The sequence below is a fragment of the Gorilla gorilla genome, chromosome 2, assembly GCF_029281585.2.
Source record: "Gorilla gorilla gorilla isolate KB3781 chromosome 2, NHGRI_mGorGor1-v2.1_pri, whole genome shotgun sequence".
NCBI classification, from domain to species: Eukaryota; Metazoa; Chordata; class Mammalia; order Primates; family Hominidae; genus Gorilla; species Gorilla gorilla.
In genome coordinates, this window is record NC_086017.1 from 176083334 (window position 1) to 176103232 (window position 19899).

At 33.1% G+C, this 19899-nt stretch overlaps 1 protein-coding gene across 1 annotated transcript in view; it reads right to left on the bottom strand.

The window, feature by feature from the left end:
* Positions 1-551: 551 nt before the first annotated feature.
* Positions 552-19899, bottom strand: part of SI (sucrase-isomaltase) — a 100122-nt gene continuing 80774 nt past the window's right edge. Inside the window, exons 39-48 of the mRNA XM_019023079.4 lie at positions 18432-18466; positions 18229-18345; positions 15950-16098; positions 14009-14093; positions 13873-13929; positions 13041-13165; positions 8787-8875; positions 4646-4695; positions 3894-4061; positions 552-1089 (exon numbers count right to left, since the gene is read on the bottom strand). Of these exons, the coding sequence (XP_018878624.3) occupies positions 1021-1089; positions 3894-4061; positions 4646-4695; positions 8787-8875; positions 13041-13165; positions 13873-13929; positions 14009-14093; positions 15950-16098; positions 18229-18345; positions 18432-18466 (944 nt within the window). The 3' untranslated portion in view covers positions 552-1020. The remainder of the gene's footprint in view (positions 1090-3893; positions 4062-4645; positions 4696-8786; positions 8876-13040; positions 13166-13872; positions 13930-14008; positions 14094-15949; positions 16099-18228; positions 18346-18431; positions 18467-19899) is intronic.

The following is a 19899-nucleotide window of genomic DNA, read 5'->3' on the forward strand; positions in this document are numbered from 1 at the left end:
AATATTTTAACTTATTTTTGTATTCAATTTATAAGCATGGGATATCTTTCCACTTATTTGTGTTTCCTCAATTTTTTTCATCAATGTTTTCTAGTGTTCCTTATACATATTTTTCCCCTGCTTGAGTAAACTTATTCCCAGAGATTTTTTGTTGGTGGTAGTGGTGTCATTTTTATGTGTGTGTGTGACTATTGTAAATTGGATTGTTTTCCTTTTTCAGATAGTTCACTATTGGCATATAGATATTCTACTAAATTTTGCATGTTGATTTTGTATCCTGCACCTTAGTGCTCTTATAAAAACAGACATGAGAGAGTTTTCTTCCTCTCTCTCTGCCATATGAGGATACAAAAAGATAATTGTCTGTAAGCCATAAAGACTGCCACCATCAGCAGTGGATCTGCTAATGTCTTGATATCAGGCATCCCAGCTTTCAGAACTGTAATAAATAAATGTTTGTTGTTTAAGCCACCCAGTCTATGATAAATTGTTATAGCAGTGCAAGCTAAGACAATTTTCATTAGGAAAATAAAGACAAAATGCACATTTTATACACCTACATTTTTTATTCTCTTTTTCTAATTAAATGTACATACTAAGAAATAATTAAATCTTCAAATAATTGTTGTTACATATCTTAAATCTGCTAAACGTTGAGAAAAATATAGTATATAATTTATAATTACATAAAAATTTTATTTAATTTAAAAATCACGTTTAAATTATATCTTAGCTATTTACATACATGTTTAGTAACTAGTTTACAATTGTAGCTGATACTTAACAAGGATAAATAGGGCTATTCAAATTTTGTTAAATATGCCTTAAAATTGAATCCAAGTCACATTACTATAATAAAATTAGCATTATCATTGATGTACGCTGCAAAATAGCTTTTCGATGTTATGAAAGCTATATTTTGTAGAGTACAAGAACCAAGTGAAGAGGGAAAGTTGTAAGTGCTGTGAAACTTAAATCCTGGTGTTTTTTCCCATTGACAACTAAAATTGATGGTGATCTTCATGACCAGTTGATTTCTATTGGTTCTTCTAGAGTAACATTGTGTGTGGTCAGATCAATATGTAATATCTAAAAAAGTAAAATGATAATTAGTTGTTTAATCAGAACCACATTTTTCTTATTTTCATGAATGCTATTTCAAAAAAAGTTTTCTAATAAATAGTATATACCTTTATTTTCTTTTATATCTTGAGAAATTTTTACTCTCAGAAAGTTTTCAACCATTTCAGCAACAATTTCACCCAACCTATCCATTTTACCTAAGGTTAAAATAAATCTCAGAAAGGTGAAGTTGCTGTCAAAAGATACTGAAAAACCCAAAACTCTTAGCCAATTTTATTGATTTCTATGACTTTACTCTTTTCACATAATTTCGAAATATGGAGTTATTTATAACTGCACCGCATGAATCTCAGTGCATCCCTTTGTCAAGTATTATCCAGTAATCTTCAGCCAAAGTTTAGATTTAAAAGTGTTATTTTACCTCAATCAAAAAAGATTTTATGATGCTTCATTTATTGCCAATGATTCAATTTTGCATGTGTTACTTTATTTCACTGGAGATAATCTAAAGTAGACTCTAGAGAGATTATTATCTCTATCATGGAGATTATTAAGTTGCTGTAGTCAAATGATCTTCTGTCATAGTTTTATGATATGACGATTTCAGGAGACTTTACCATTGCTCCTTTTTGTCCAATGAACTGACAAGATTTTCTGTGCTTTAGCTCAGAAAGTTTGTATTCAGTCATCAAATACGCAAGAGAAGGGGAGGTGAATCCTTTACTGCCTACCACATACCAGGCCTTTTCATAAGGGCTTTATAAAATTTAATCTTCCTTAAAGCACAGCACATTTGGATTAATTTACCACATTTGATAAATTAATTTAAGAAGTAATAGTTAAATAATTGAGTATTCGTTAGGTTTAAAACAGATGCATCTTGTAACAAAACCTAAACTATTTTTTTAACTTAAATGTAGAAAGCAAAAATACACCACATAGCTTTTAATACTTTTTACATAAATCAGCTGGACATAATTGTTACTAGAAAAAGTTTTTGAAATTATATTGCTAGAGCAATTAAATAATCTCTTGCATAAATTAAAGGACAAGCAGGGTGGAGAAAGAAATTGACCATCCTCTCTTCGTTTCCTATATATCTATGAAGGCTTGGAAAACAGTGATTACTCATAAATACTGAGTTTATTTAAATGCACTTAGAAGGAACTGCCCAGAGTTGTTGGTTAAAGTAAATGTATATTTCTTCATCACTGAGGTAATGAAACACTGTCAAATATTTGTTCTCAACACTTAAAATTCTTTGTGAATGTTTTTAAAGAGAATAGAAAAAAATGATTTTTAATGGTTTGTTTTTATGCTACATATTTGATCAAAACGACCTTGAAATAACACCCCAAAATATTAAAATATCTTATTTGGCATTGTTTATTTACTTTATTTTTACCATAAAAGTTGTGAGCTTAATTTTCACCATTGTAATTTAGTAAATAAAAGGTAAGATATTATCTAAGCCAAACCATCTTTTCTTTATCTGATTGAACATTGGACCGTGCAAAAAAGTGATTTCTAATTGTGATTGATAACTATTGAGTAGTTGTTTTGGTGAATTAATTTCCTTCTTTGGGGACTTAATTTCTTTGTCAGCCACATAAGACTACTGGACTAGATCAGGTATTCTGGAATTTTATAAATCAGTCAAATTATAAAAATAAAAACATGAGTGTAAGGTACTAAGATATTAACTTTTATTTTACCAAGGAAGGACATTAAATATATCAAACTTGGGAAATTTTATTTTATATTTCCCATCCTTGATATAGTTTTAAGAAAAATAGCGAGTTGCAGTGCAAAAGCAGTATGAAAAACATAGTTCCATATTAAAGGAAAACCCCACTTGTCAACAAAACAGCAGTAGCAGTAGGATGGGTGTTGAGTTTCAAAAAGATGGAACAGACTTTCAGGTGCTGTTTAACTCTGACATCCTCTGACACCTACAAGGACCTAGGACTGTGTCCAAGATGCATATATATATTTTTTTAGGTTCAAGTTGGTCGAACAACTGACAATTTTAGAATTTAAGTTCATCTAAAGTGACTGACTAAAGGCTCTTTGTTTTTGTCCAAGTTTAAACAATTAAGGGTGGGTGCACACAAATTTACACAGTTTTAGTAGTGCATAAGTAGGCTTAAACTTAAAATGAACACCTAAAACAGTTAGCTGTTTTCTAGAACATGTGTTTGAAATTCAACTTTGCAAGCCATAGATTCACAGAATTTATAACTGGAAGGAGCTTAAGAGATTGATCATTTACTTGCATTTTTTTATTCAATTGGATAGAATAATACGCCTAAAATTTTTTGTTCAAAGTAAAGAGCTAAATACTGGCAGCAATGATGCTTTAACACAAGAATCCTGATTCCTTGTGTAGTATCTGTATCATATGTATCACACTCCTGTATTAATGGGTGCTGACAGTTTTATTAAGTTTGCAAGAATTTTCAAATACATTTTCAAGACATAGTCAATGTTTAAATGCAGATATCTTATTTTTAAAAAGTATTTTCTGAGGCACTTTATCATATAGGGATAACAGTTATTTAAAGTTTTAATTTAATTTTGCTTTGATTGTATCATAATAAGAATAAAATAGATGTCATTAGATTGATTTGTATGACAGTTTACTAAGGATAGTAATAAGGAAATAAATATAGAGGCCTAATGAAAAGGAATATATGAAGAATGTCATAATTGACTCATGACTACGTTTCTTACGGATGAGGGATATAAGAAGTCCACGTAGATGCTTTAAATACGTACGCTTTTGAAAAATATTTTCTTACATTACTTACCATGTTGGTACCGTCTTCATTAAAAGGAAGCGAATTTTTATTTCCGTTATACGTTAGAGTAACTGCATTGACAGGATTAGTTCCTTTCCCCCATACTTGAATGGACCCAAGCCTCGTTTCACTTTTATTTATGTAACCTCTCTTCAATATAGTGCTTGTTAAGGTGGTCTATAAATAAAGAAAAAGGAATAACATAAGCACTTTATTTGCAAAAGCAATTAAAACTTTAAAAAATGTCTGTTAACCAAAAATGTATTTTGTAGTATAATAAATTGTTTATTTGTGCATTTGATATAAGGTATTTTATATAATAAACATGAATAAAACTTCACATTTTCTTCCTTTTTTCCTGTGTATCTATTTATTGAGACAGGGTCTCCCTCTGCCACCCAGGCTCAGAAAGTTTGGATTCAGTCACCAAATATGCAAGAGAAGGGGAGGTGAATCCATTACTGCCAGGCTGGAGTGCAATGGTGCAGTCATGGCTCACTGCCATCTTGAACTCCTAGATTCCAGCGACCCTCTAGCCTCAGCCTCCTATGTAGCTGGGACTACAGTTGCATGCCACCATACCTGGCTTTTATAGAGATGGGGTCCCATTATGTTGCCCAGACAGGTCTTGAACCCCTGGCCTCAAGCAATCCTCCAATGTCAGCCTCCCAATGAACTAGGATTACGGGCATGAGCCATCCCACCCAGCTGTGAACTTCAAATATTCCTTAACAGAATTGCATATAAATAATCTTACATACCTGGTTTAAATTAAACTGTACAGATAAATATAGGTCTCTTTCATAGGTGTCTGTAGAGAGAGAAAAAAAATGTGATATATTGTTATTTCCAAAGAAGAACCATAGTAAATACCTGTATACTTTGCTTCTCTTTCCCAGTATAAAAAGTAGCAAATAGTATCAAGATGTACCTATTTTTTCTCTAAGCCTATTTAACTAATTCAGATACAATCCAAGGAGCCTTGGAAATGAAGGATGAGTCACCAGGTAAGGTCCTAAGAGGACAAGCTAGGTGGTGTATGTGTGTGTAGGGGTAATGATAAAGCAGTAACAGGTTTAAAATCATTTTCACACACAACACTGGGAGGGTGGCAAGAAGTGCACAAGTAATGCAAGAGTAAACAGAATTCAGTGATGATAGCAATCGACACTTACTTGTCACCTTAGTGACTGACACAATAATATAAAGGAAAAAAGAATATGGTAGCAACACATTCTAGTGTCATTTGAAAAAACAAATTCAATAGTTAGAGATTGTTACAGGTCAACTAAAATTAAACTGGCAAAATATAGGTTTATAGCCACCTCTTTAAGGTATAATCATTATTTTTTAGTTTTTATCTTTTTAAGACAAAGTCTGGCTCTATTGGCCCGGTTGAAGTGCAGTAACACAATCATGGCTCACTACAGCCTGGACCTCCTGGGCTCAAGAAATCCTCCCACCTCAGCCTCCTGAGTGGCTGGAACTACAGGCATGCACTACCATGCTTGGCTTTTTTATTTTCTTAATTTTGTAGAGGCAGGTTCTCCCTATGTTGCCCAGGTTTGTCTTGAACTCCTACACTCAAATGATCCTTCTGCCTTAGCCTCCCAAAGAACTGAGATTACAGTCATGAGCCACCATCACCAGTTTAAAGTATAATCTTGCCATATTTAAAACCCATTTTAATGATCATCCTAAAGGTAAAACTTGTTAAGTGCTTACTATTTGCCAAATTCTAAATACTTTATCACTTTACTCTAAAAGATATTTTATTATTATTCCCACTGTATGGAAGAGTAAAGTGACTTTCAAAGCAGTTAAATAAATTGCCAAAAGTAAAAAAACAAAAAAGCTAATTACTGTCAAGGTCTGGAATCAAGCCCAGTTTTCCTTGACTTCTAAGATTGTGTTTTTATGTAAAAAAACAAATAAGCAGACATAAGATAGAAAAAGCAGAGTAGAGTCAAATAAAAGAAGTATTGGGGTAACATTGAAAAAGCAATATATTTTTATTCTCTTCTCTACTTATACGTATCAGGGCTGTATTCATTAACCAACTAAAATTAATTTGCTATTATTGATTTTACCTATACTAAAATGGATATTCTGCCTAAGACTTTTTTGTATGCTAATATATGTATGGCTAATTTAATATGTATTACAAGACATATTAGTGTCAATATTCCCTAACCATTTTAGTTCTTATTTTCAAATATACAATTACAACTTAAGTTTTCATGAACAATCTTTTAAGTATACAATTCTGAGTTAAAAAAGCAAAAGTGACAGCTATTACGAAGATATGGGTAGCTTTGTTGTTTTTAATAAGAGGAAGAAAGATCTCACGTATGATCTTGGTCAAGGACACACATATAACTATTTCATTAAGATAAGTAGAAAAATTAACATTTTACTAAGCTATAACTTTATTAATCAAGAATGGTTAAAATTTACTTAATGTTAACAAGTTTTAGGAGAAGTTCATTTTGATTTACCTTTAATTATTTCAAGATAATTCATTACCACATTATAATATATCACAAAATTTGAACATATTTGTTTAAAAGAAAGACATCATTTCAGATTAGATGCCCACCAACTAGATTGTTGTGTTTGCTGTGAGAGAAAACCTCTTTGGGATTCTGATCTAACAAATTCAGAGAATAAGCATTTGCTATATATGGTTTTCGCTGTTAACTCAGGAAATTTCAAGGGACTATTTAAAAATATTTATACTAAATTATACCAAATATACTGATATTGTGAAACATAACAAAATAAGTAGATCCAATTGGCAAAACACAATTTTTTATACTTGCATGAGGAGATCATAGAGAAATATTTGGATTATGCTCAGGTACTTTCCAGTGATTACAAAAAGTCTGCCATGAAACTTGAATAGGGTAAAGTCCACAACAAATGTTTTCATCGATGTTGTAGTTGGATAGGAGGAGCTGGAGAAAATTCTGAGAGAAGCTTTGTCTACCTAACTGATGAAATGAATTAACTTAATTTGTTAATTATGAGATTCAAAGATCCCAAGTTGCATACTTAAACTTTACACCCCTGGGAAATTGTAGGCAAATTTCCTGCTGGACACAAAGGGAAAGGCTGAAAACTTCATAGACCCTCAGTCATTGTGGTGATGAAGGTCAGAGCTCTAAAAGCAAAGGACTAACTTGTGTTGATATCTTCACTTTCTAAGTCACAAAATGTTAAAAAGGGGATTTATTTTTCCCAAAAGTCTTGCTGTCTAGCATATAATTCTTATATCAACTTTATTACACTTATTTACTAATGGATTATTTCTTATGGTTGCAGAATATTAACTATGATTTACCTTAAAGATAAAAGATGCATGTCTTTGCTATTAATGAAAAAACTATTATCTTCGGATAAGTTATTTAAATTGCAGAGAACTGTCAACTTCACACAGATGTCAGTTTTTGTGATTAAAGTTTGTGTCAACAAAATGTTCAGAATGCTCATCTAGTAGTACTGACACTATTAAATGGCAGTCAGTAAACCTATCCTCTATCAGTGTTTACATACAGAATAAAAATCTCCTATGGGAGATTTCTGAGTTTCTCCTAAAATTAATGAAACTTGAATGAGTCCTATAATCTGCATTCTTAGCAAGCTGTCCCAGGTGTTTCTGATAACAACGGTTAATGAATTTCACATGGCTAGGAGTTTAGACGTTTAGTATGGTCTTGAGGAACAGTTATGAATGGAATAAGCCTAGATCTAAATTAAAATATATCTCCTCATGTAAAAAAATGCTAAATACTAATACCAAAAACAAGCAAACAAGCCAAAAGAGTAGATATAAAAACACAGAAATCAAATTTACTTGAGATTGGTTTCTGGACTACCTCCTTGTTGTAGAGGCACCACTTGTACATTTTGGGGGCTCAAAAAGTGATTTCTCAAAATAAAGGTCCCAGAAGCAACACTGGAAGAAAGTTTCTCTCTGACCTTCTCCTGCCCTCCTGTCTCTTGCTCCTTACTCTCTAGTGATAGAAACTAGAATTCCTTTTCCCAAAGGCAAGTCACAGAAACTAGAATCCTTTTCCCCCAAAGCTAGCTATAAAGCCTAGAAATGTTACTCTCTTTTCCTGCTTTTCTGTGTAACAGCTGGCCATGAAGAAGTTAACAACTTCCTTCCAGAGAGGTCTTACCCCATACCTGAGAGGAAGAAATGCTACAATTAATAAGCCAACAAGAATGTGGACAGGCCTTACTAGATTTCCTCACTCAATCTGTTTCCATTAGCTTATACACTTTTTGTCCAATCACATTTCTACATGGCAGTTCCTGTTTCATTGAACCTAAGAATAAAGCCTGAGAGCATTCTCTGTATCTTTGGGCCTTTATTCTGAAGGTTCCTGTTTTACATAAAACTATGATTACATATGTTTGTTATGCTTTTCTCTTGTTAACTTGTGTTTTGTTATAGAGGTGTTGGCTGTGACCCTTATGATAAATGAGGAAAAGTGTCACCCCTTTTTGTCACTATAGTATCAATATTTTGCACATATAATAATGTGGTTATTCAGCTAAGTTAACTTTATATATATGCCAAGTGTCTATTATGTGAATAGCACTGTGCTAGCTTCTGAAAGTACAAAGATAATAGATACATAATTCTGCCCACACAAATTTCTTACCTAGACACTTACCATAGGGATTGACTATATTTAGGATAAGAGAAGTCTTTAAATGTTTGTGACGTTGTTTATCTCTTTAAGTTGATTCAGTGAATTTAGTAAAATCTTTTAGCCTTGAATAATATTAATAGCTTTGTACTCAGCTTCCAAAGAACAATAATAGATAACATAAAAGTAATGTGAAAGAATACGACATCAATTAAATTTATCTACTAAATCGAGCACTCACCTATACTCTCTCCATCATCCCAAAACAGAGAACCCTGTGCCATCTGATTATCATCTGCAGCAACAATGAGCTTCATGTGTTTTTGTCGACTATAAGAAAGAAATATATAATTTTACCCATGTTTGTAGAATAGCATATGTCTAGTTATGATATGACATCCACATAAGGATCTACAGGAACCCAAGCATTAAGGAGTGTGCAAACTGACTTAGACTAAGAAAATTAAAGCATTTCCATTTTTCTAAATTAGTTAACAGGAATGATATAAAACAATAAAATTCTTCATATTTAGGCCGGGCGCGGTGGCTCACGCCTGTAATCCCAGCACTTTGGGAGGCCAAGGCGGGTGGATCATGAGGTCAGGAGTTCGAGACCATCCTACCCAACATGGGGAAACTCCGTCTCTACTAAAGTACAAAAAATTAGCTGGGCGTGGTGGCAGACACCTGTAGTCCCAGCTACTTGGGAGGCTGAGGCAGGGCAATTGCTTGAACCCGGGAGGTGGAGGTTCCAGTGAGCCGAGATTGCACCACTGCACTCCAGCCTGGTGACAGAGCAAGACTCCATCAAAAAAAAAATTCTTCACATTTAATAGGAAATGTCATGCATGTCTTTTGATCTCAAGGTTTCATGTAATGTAACAAATCAGAAGTGGCCTAATTGAAAGTAATTAAAACCACATTAATTTTATTCATATATTTACTCATGCTTCTCTTGGGTAATCCTGTCATTAACCATTAAACATGAAACAATTTTAACAGCATTTTTAAATCTTTTCTGACTTAAGCCTTCCTCACATTTCCATACATAAATCACGGAGTTATCACTGGTTATAATTAATAAGAATGTATAAAGTAGCCTCCAAGTTCTAAGTTCTATCTCTGTAATAGAGAATACCTTTCAAGCATGTTCCTGCATAGGGCTACTTGTGAACTAAATACTTGCTTCCATGTTACATCTCCAGCAATCCTTGAGAAGCAACTTGATTTGGCAGCCTCATATTGTTTGAAATAATTTACCAGACCAATTGTTTTAGCTGTCTGCCTTTTCTAATCACAAATGTTGAAGAATGTACAGCCACGGAAGTCTCCTAAAATTTCCAGAATCTCTAGAGTTCAAATCTCCACAGTAATTAGATATTTTCCAGTGAAATATATTAACATACCTTATCATGAATATGTATATGAATTTCAGTTCACAGTCACTGGGGTTTAAATATAATTTAGAAACATCAAAAATATGGCTTAACCTGCAATTTCCCAACATATACTAAAACTTGTGATTAGAAAGAGTTTTACAACTTTCTATACTGTACAATGATCTGTCTTCTCTCTCATAAAAAAATAAGGATTATTCAAGGCACACCTTATGAATGGTCTCCTCCATGAAGCCCTCACTTTTCAGGTGCAATAATGTCTCTCCTCTTTAACTGATGTCAGGATAGAATATTAGTAGAAATGGACCTGGGTGGGTCCAGTAGATTAGAAGATTCTGTTCATGCCAATGGGGGCTGTCAGCATGTACATCACCAAGAGAGATGATATAGCATAAAAAGAGAAGAAAAACAGAGACAGGGTCCTCTAGAATTTGAATGTCAAAGCAAGGAATTTTGCAATGGAAATAAAGACTGTGACAGGAATAAGAGATTTACACCTATGTCAGTCTGAGAAGACAGAGCAGATCCATTGTCCCTGGTAAATTGGACATATTGCTGAATGAGAGAAACAGAAATCCAGGTAGAGGTTCTCAGGCAAAGAAGAGAAGGGCCTGGCCAGACAATCAGTTATAAAAATGGTGATAGACAGAAATCTGGGATAGCCTTCATCTTTATATGGGACAAAGTCATTAAATGATGAGCTAATGGGTGCAGCACACCAGCATGGCACATATATACATATGTAACTAACCTGCACATTGTGCACATGTACCCTAAAACTTAAAGTATAATAATAATAAATAAATAAATACATAATTAAAAAAAAGAAACAGGTCTGGAGTTCCAGACCAGCCTGGCCAACATGATGAAACTCCGTCTCTACTAAAAATACAAAAATTAGCTAGGCATCTGGCAGGCACCTGTAATGCCAGATACTTGGGAGGCTGTGGCAGGGGAATCGCTGGAACCCAGGAGGTGGAGGTTGCAGTGAGCCAAGATAGTGCACTCCAGCCTGAGCAACAGAGCAAGACTCTGTCAAAAAAAAGAAAGAGAGAAAGAAGAAAGAAAGAAAGAAAGAAAGAAAGAAAGAAAGGAAGGAAGGAAGGAAGGAAGGAAGGAAGGAAGGAAGAAAGAAAGAAAGAAAGAAAGAAAGAAAGAAAGAAAGAAAGAAAGAAAGAAAGAAAGAAAGGAAAGAAAGAAGAGGAGAGGAGAGGAGAAGAGAGGAGAAGAGATGAGAAGAGAAAGAAGAGAAGAGAAACAGGTCTGCTTCCTCTTGGACAGCAGGACACTTAGTAGTTTGATGGAGTAGCGATACTGCCAGTGAATGTCTACATTTTCATGTACTGTAATGAGTCAGGAAATATATCACAAGACAGACCAAGAGAGGCAGAGAAAGGGAAACAGCAAATTAATGGAAAGGAAAGAGACACCTCCAAGCAATACTGACTTAAAGTTTATAAAAAGCTTCATCAAATGGAATATTATTCAGTGCTAAAAAGAAATGAGATACAACCCAGGTATCTCATGGAGGAATCTTAAATGCATATAACTAAGTAAAAAAAGTCAAATTGAATGTTACATACTGTATGATTCCAACTATATGACATTCTGGAAAATACAATATTACAGAGATAGTAAAATATCAGTGGTTGCCATGGGCTGAAAGAGCAATGAATAGGTGGCACACAAAGGATGTTTAGGTCAGTAAAATAATTCTAAAGGACACCAGTGGTGGATGCGGGTCATCATACATTTGTTTAGACCCAGAGAATTTACAACATCAACAGTGAACCCTAATGTAAACTGTGGTCTTTGGGTGATAAGTGTTAGTGTTGGTTCAATGATTGTAACAAATGTGCTACTTTTACGGGGGGTGTTGAAAATGAGAGAGGCTATGCATGTGTGGGAGAGCAGGGGGTAAATGGGAAATCTCTGGACCTTCTCAATTTTGCTGTATAAAACTGCTCTAAAAAATAAGTCTTTGAAAAACAGGTTAATAAATATTTCATGTTTTCGTAAAGTGATCTTCATAATACTAGATCTTCCACATGTCAGAAACAGAAAAGTAGGGTAAAAATCTTGTTGAGGCAGCCATTCAAAATATAAGACATTAATTTGTCATTACTTTCTGCATATTATAGACAGAGATCATAAAGGTTTCATTTATATTTTTATCTGGGAAGCTTTCTTACTTTAAGAGGGAATATCCTATTGGAAGACAGTTTTCCATGGGTCTCTTGCATTTTTATATGTCATAGGCAGAGGCATTGACAGCCTGTCTTCTGAGCTGTCTTTTCAGGGATGTTTTAAAAATGAATTGAGTTCATATCCTTTGTAGGGACATAGATGAAGCTGGAAACCATCATTCTCAGCAAACTGTCGCAAGGACAAAAAAACAAACACCGCATGTTCTCAGTCATAGGTGGGAATTGAACAACGAGAACACATGGACACAGGAAGGGGAACATCACATACCGGGGCCTGTTGTGTGGTGGGGGGATGGGGAGGGATAGCATTAGGAGATATACCTAATGTTAAAAGACGAGTTAATGGGTGCAGCACACCAACATGGCACATGTATACATATGTAACTAACCTGCACGTTGTGCACATGTACCCTAAAACTTAAAGTATAGTAAAAAAAAAAAAAAAATGAATAGCATTGGACGGCAGAGTTTCTTTTTAAAAATTCTTAATATTTCTTTTGACTGTCCAATATAAAAAAGATAATATATTTTTTTTGAAGCAAATAATGGATAGATTTGTTTGTAGTCTTATTAAAGACAGGGTTTTCCTAAACTTGGGGTTCCTTATTTGTGACACAGACCTCCTACATGTGCAACGTCTGCCTGGGTCGCTCCATGTCATCCCCATGGGACTTGGTGGAAAAGAAAACCTGATGCTAAGATAAAGTTCCTGTTTCTTGCTATGCTATAAACCACAAACACTTTTGTCTCTGACCTGGCATTCATGTTACTGAGGCAGGCTAATGTACTAGCTTGGCGATGGGTTAAAATTTCAAACCCTTTCTATTTCTTAACAATGCTAGCATGATGTATCTCAAAATTTAACCTGAGCTTTGTAAACAGTTCACTTACCTGTAAAATGTGTTTTGAGCTGGCTCTTGACATGGTAGGATGTGACCACCACGGACATGTAGGTTTATTGTGTCGTAAGAAGCATTAAATGTTTGAAATTGTTCTCTGACGCCAATATCTTTGCCCTGGAAATGAAAGGGATGGAAAGAACAGGTGGAGCAAGAAGTGGAATCATCAGCAACACTGGTACTTGAGGATATACATTTTAAAAAATCAAATGATACACTTTTAGATTAAAAAATTAACATTTATTCAGAAAATCTTAATTTGTTTCACTATAGTAACCATTTTACTATATATATATCTCATAACATGATGTTGTATACCTTAAATATACATGGTGAAATTTACTTTTTAAAAAAGCATATCTTTAGAATCTAGTTAAATATAAGTCTTTATGATAGCTTTGAAAATCTATCTATTTTTGATAGCGTTGTTTTTGTGGAGTTCACATGCCTAAAGTGTGTGGATTTTTGAAAAGTCACAAAAGCTCTGCTTGACTTGCCATGTACATTATTCTTAGAAGGACTGCTCTACCTTTAATGATCATTTTACATATCCAATAAAAGACAATTATCTTTTTGTATGTAATGTGTAGTTACCATGTTTATTTGCTAAAATAAATCAATGACTACATAACAAACTGTAGCAGAATAAATTAACTCTCTTTCACTGTGGATTAATTCAATTCAGCTATAATTTACCGGAAATATGTTACTTCCCACTCTTTTTAAGTGGAAAGTAAATCCAACATACCGTTAATGAAAAGGCTAGGGCCAAACAATTACCCATTTCTGTTTAGTCAATTCCCCAGAATTCCTTAAATACTTACTGTGTGGTAGTCAAACCACCGAGCATTGGGGACGTAGGCATTTACAGTTTGAACATACTGGAATGTAAATAAATAGCCATTAGTTGTATATAAACCAAAGAAAATTGTGTAAACAAAAATATGTGGTAGGACTTACAGGCTCCAGTACTGGGGTAACCATAAATGCTGGACCCCATAAGAACTGCTTGAATATATCCCAGGTTGGTTTTTCATCAAAGAACCTTGACAAAATTATCACAAATAATTAAATTAAAACAAATAACTTTCTTCTGAATACCATAAAATCATTATTCAAATTACATTTTGTAGTATGGACTTTTGTGGATTAAAATAAAAACAAAACTGTAAAAAAATTAAAAAATATATCAGTTGGAATGTAATAGTACAATGCTCAGCAGTATAATACTTTATGAGTAAATCTAGACTATGACTAAATTTCCGGAGAAAATAGAGAATTCTGATGGACATGTAACATCAACTAAATGAGAAATTACTTTGGAAGAGAACTAATAGAGGTACAAATATTAACTTTGCCTAGTATATGATCAACAAATTAAAAAACATTAAAAACACTGGAAGAAAATTGTGAGACATACTGTAAGAATTTTAATTCATTAATTTTAAAAAGAGTTTGCTTATCTTACTTAATAAACTCTCTAAATAGTAGATTTACATGTTCCTAAAGGCTCTGTAACATGTTAATGGATTTCTGAATTTGAGATGCAAATGGCTAGGAAAAACAAAGGTTTTTCGTTTGTTTGTTTTGTTTTGTTTTTTAATGGCTTAAGAGCCACTATTAAATGTTCACATTTCTTCTCCAATTGAAATGAAAAAGAAAAGCTGTTTCTTAAAATTTGTTTGTTCTTTTGTTGTGGTTTTGTTTTGCCTTATTAAAAGCTGAGATTAATGCTGAATTGGAAAGATGGGCTTACACCTCCATAAACTCATGAAAGTAGAAACCCAGGTAATCTCAATAGAACAACAGTCTGTATAGTTAATAATATTTCTGACTAGTGACTCAGCCCGGAGGTGATACTCCATTATCCTGGGAAGCAAATAAGAATAACAAAAAGGGGTAAAGTCTGTAAATAAAAAGGAGATCAATAAAATGTTATCAGAAATAAGGAAGGGATTATGGTAGATGATAAATTAATAAAGCAACCAGAACATAATTTGAATCCAGAAAGAATCTTTTGTTGTTGTTTTAGGAAAACTGGATCGCTTATCCTATCATCAAAAGAGAAGGCATACCAATTCACTTCTTATTTTGGTAAATTTACTTTGGGTATGGTTTTAATTTGGGTAAATATTTGCCTTTTTTAAGTGGGCTTATCAATAGTGAAATCTAACAGATAATCTCATTCAATTACTCTGGTAATATAGGGTGCTCAAAAAGCTAAATATACTGTGATTATTCAGGGTTTTTTTGTTTTTTATGTTTGACTGCATGCTTTGCTTTTTGTAATATCTACAATAAGAATTTTGTTGTATTCAACTTAAAAATAAAATGGGTGAAAATTTTTGCAAATATGCGCCATGAAATAGAATTTTTAAGATTTGGTCATATAAAAGTTTGAGCTTTAAGAGGTGAATCCAAAACAAATTTATAAGGATAATGTTGAAACTGTTCCTGTGTATCTCATTGGGATACATCAAGGAAAAGGTGGAATGGTCTCCAGTAAGACATCTGTATATAGTAGATTTACGTAACTGCAGTAAACCGTGATTAATTAAATCATGAGGGGCATTAATTATCTCCCTGGAAATGTTGAGAATACTCAATGTAAGCACATATACAAAGCATGTAGAACAATACCTTGTATACAGTAATTATTCTGAAATAGAATCATTACTTTTTAATAACTAATTAATGTGGTTCATTCTTTAATGGCTTATGCTAGTCTACTTATTAATGGACATATTTGTGTAAATGCTTTATTAATTAAAAAATGTATGCTAATATAACAATGGAAAAATTGCCAATCTAAAATATTTTATATTGCACTATAAGAGATCATCGGGTAAATTAAGTGAAAAGTACCTCTCTGTGATAAGAGAAAACAAACTTTGTACTTACTCATGCAAAAGGGGTCGGATAACAGTGCCACCATTAGCATGAATTTCATGCATTTGTGTGTAGAAATAGGGCAATAAGGTGTATCTAATATTTAGAATATTCCTTGACATTTCAGCAAAAGTTTCATTCCAGGAAGCGGGATCTTGTCTCTGAAACAAAGCAAAATAACATAGCTATAAGCTTTGGTCCTTGTTTAAGTCATAATATTCATATTCATATTTGAAGAACTAAAAAGTAAGACATGATATTAATTGATTGTCATGTGCTATGTACTTTCTTCCCCAAATCTTACACAATAATATTTCTATCACATGATAAAGAGAAAAGGTACACAACATTTTAATAAGAGAAATTCAAATTAAATCCATGGCTTGATTTAGTTTAAGTGAACATACCCAAAGAAAAGTTCACATTTTAATGGATGACAAATATGTTGTCAATTAGGTGATAGTCAGTGTTAGAGTGATCAGTGTAGGAGATAAATGAAATGATAGGCTATCCAAAGTCGACTGAAATAAACATAGACAAGCAGAGCAAATGATGGTGACCATGCACATTGTGGGTTCTCAGGAGAAATGAACAGATTATGGTACTAAAGAATACTAAAGAATACATAGTACAGATAGAAGGGAAGGCATAAAGTTGAATGAAAGGAAATAATGTGCCTGAGTATGCTCTGGAATGCACACTCCAGCTCAAAAGACTAAAATTTTTAGTCTAAAGTTTAGAGTGGAAGATTAAAGGTCTACAAAAAAAAGTTCTTGCACATATTAGTTAAAAAATAATAGGCAGGAAAAGTTATTACTATTTTGTATTTTGATTTGCACCAGGGGAATAAGCAAGGCCATCACAAAGCTCGAGGTAATATTTAAATGTTTTTCGTTGACATCAGCATGACTGGAGCCCTTTATAGTTGTGTCATATCGATGATGATTCCAATTTTTCTGTATTTTAGGAGTAAGAAAGTTTGAATGAAAATTTCGTGCCATAGCTGTTATATGCAGTATTAGAATACAGAAAATCTTGAAAGTAAAAATGGTCCAAGAACTGTTAAGCTGTATGTAATCCTATTGCTGGTATTTCCAAAGTTAAATAAGAAGAAAAAAGGCAAAGATCATATCTGTTGCTTATTGACCTCATTAATATGATTTTAGTTTTAACATGTTGATACACAAGCATCTAATTCTAAACTATACAATTCGAGTAATACATTTCAATAGTTCATTTGTACCAACTCATATTTAAACTTAAGTAGAGTTTTCTATCCTCTAGATTTTTGTTTAGAAATACTTCCTCAGTGTTTCCCTCCTTCTGCATTTGAATTTTCCTTAAAAACACCAACCACATTACAATCATTGGGTATTTTACTTTGTCGCTCCCATGTGGAATTCTCCATACGTTTATATTGGTTACTGTTCCCCACACCCATCTCAGCTCTAGTATTCCTTCATTTAATACCTTTCTGAGCACTTTTCCTAAAGCAGAATCTCTATAAAACTCCATCACTTTAGCTTAATCTATTTTCCCTTATTAACATTTATTTGTATCTGACCTATTACATATAAAATGGTCTATTATTTATATCCCTTTTTAGAATATATAAATCATTTGAGCAAGGACTTCGTAAATATGAAATAGTATATTCTCAATAATGAATCTCTCTCCAAGCTTTCATTGATTCATGCTCTACTTTCCCAATATTACAGCTTTCTAAATTGCATTATTGACAGCAAATTTTCCTGTTGAGATATTACTGTTTCATCAAGTTATGTCTCTATTGTCCAGCTTTCAAATTCTTTCAAACGTGGTTCCATTCTGCCTACAATCCTTGTATTTCAGCATTTTCTAAAATAAATCCTACTCTCTATTTCTACCCAAGTTTCCAGTGCGGGGACCATGTAGATTTCACAGCACATCACGAGCTCTGCCATTTACTTACTATAGGCAGAGCACATCTTTTAAAGGCCAGCTCTGTCTTTAACCTGTCCATCATGCACATTTTGCTAATTTATCATTTTTCTGCATTTCTTCACTGAAAGTCAGCATCATGAAATTTAGTGCTTATTTAGATATTGGCTCTAACTGTTCCTACTCTTCCATAATTTTTAGTAATGTCTCCCCAGATACTCAAAAAAAGTTCCTCCAGACAATTTCACCACTACTCCAAAATTATATATAACATCAATAAATATACCAGCTAACCAAGCCATGTACACTAAAGTATAATGAAGCATAGCCCAAGTAAGAAAATATTGAAAGTAAATGTAGTAATTACATACTCTAGTATTTGCAATGTTGTGATTCCTTGAGTATGGATAAAATGCTCCAAGCTGCATCCAGCGGGTGCAGAGATGATATTCTGAGTTGTTGAAAAAACCACAGATGTCTGCTCCAGTCTAAAATATATTGTTATATTTAGTTAAATTTGAATAGTTTATGAATGTTTATAATTTATGAAGATAAAAGGAATAAAACTACTTACATATGATATTCCAAACAGACTAAATTCCATCATACCTGAAAAAGTTAGAAAAAATATCTTAGAAAGTTATTATTTCATGTATTTTAATATTGTTTTTTATTTCTATTTATGATGATGTTCTCTTTTTAATATCAACCTCCAAACCTGAAACATTTTTCAGATTATTAATATAATTATCTCATAATGCTTCTCATAATGCTCACATATTTTGACTTTGTAGCATTTATGACATTTACAAAAATAAGATACTATAAGCTTCCTTGACACTTGCAAGGTGACATATTCAGACAACAAATACATTATAAACACATTATAGTGTGAGAAGAAAGTGGTGTCCACAGTTTCATTTTTGAAAATAAATATGCTATTTCTGCAGTTACTTAACTATAGGTCTGATTGAACTATAGGTTCAATTGGTTTCAGACTATCATTTGAAAAAAACTGAATCATTCTTATTAAACAAATCCTCTAAGGAGTAATCAATTCTATAAAATACAATGAATATGATTTCTGAGCTCTTATTTTAAAGGAATATTTCTAAGAATTAATTGTTTTCCTTGAATTTATTTATCAGTGGTGAACAAATTTTAAGACTAAACATAGAGCACAAAAGTATCTATTTCCCTATTAAAATGATAATGTCTTATTTAGCACTTATTCTACTATTGTCACAAATTTCTTTCCAAATTTGGTTCGAAATATTTCTTTTTTTTTTAGCATCTATCAGTGATTTATATTCCCTAGAATCTAGAATCTTTTAAATTTCAGTTTCAGAAGTACATTTGCAGGTGTATTATTTAGGTAACTTGCTTGTCACATGGGTTTTGTGTACAGATTATTTTGTCACCCAGATAATAAGCATAGTACTTGACAGGCTGTTACTCAATCCTTACCCTCCTCCCACGCTACAACTTCATATAGGCCCTGGTGTCTGTTGTTCCCTTCTTTGTGTCCATGTGTACACAGTGTTTAGCTCCCAGTTATAAGTTAGAATATGTGGTATTTTGTTTTCTGTTCCTCTGTTAGTTTGCTTAAGATAATGGCCTCCAGCTCCATCCATGTCCCTTGAAAGGTCATGATCTCATTTTTTATGGCTGTATATATTCCATGGTGTATATGTACCACATTTTCTTTATTCAGTCTACCATTCATGGGCATTTAGGCTGATTCCATGTCTTTGGTGAATAGCAAATTGGCGAATTCCATGTCTTTGGTGAAGAGTGTCTTTTGTGAATGGTGTTGTAATGAACCTTCTTGTGCATGTCTTTATGGTAGGATCATTTCTATTCCTCTGGGTATATAACCACTAATGGGATTTTGGGGTTGAATGGTCATTCTGTTTTTAGCTGTTTGAGGAATCATCATACTGCTTTTCACAATGGTTTAATTAATTTACACTACTACCAACAGTATATGTGTCAACTTTTCTCAACAATCTTGAAAGCATCTGTTATTTTTTGACTTTTTA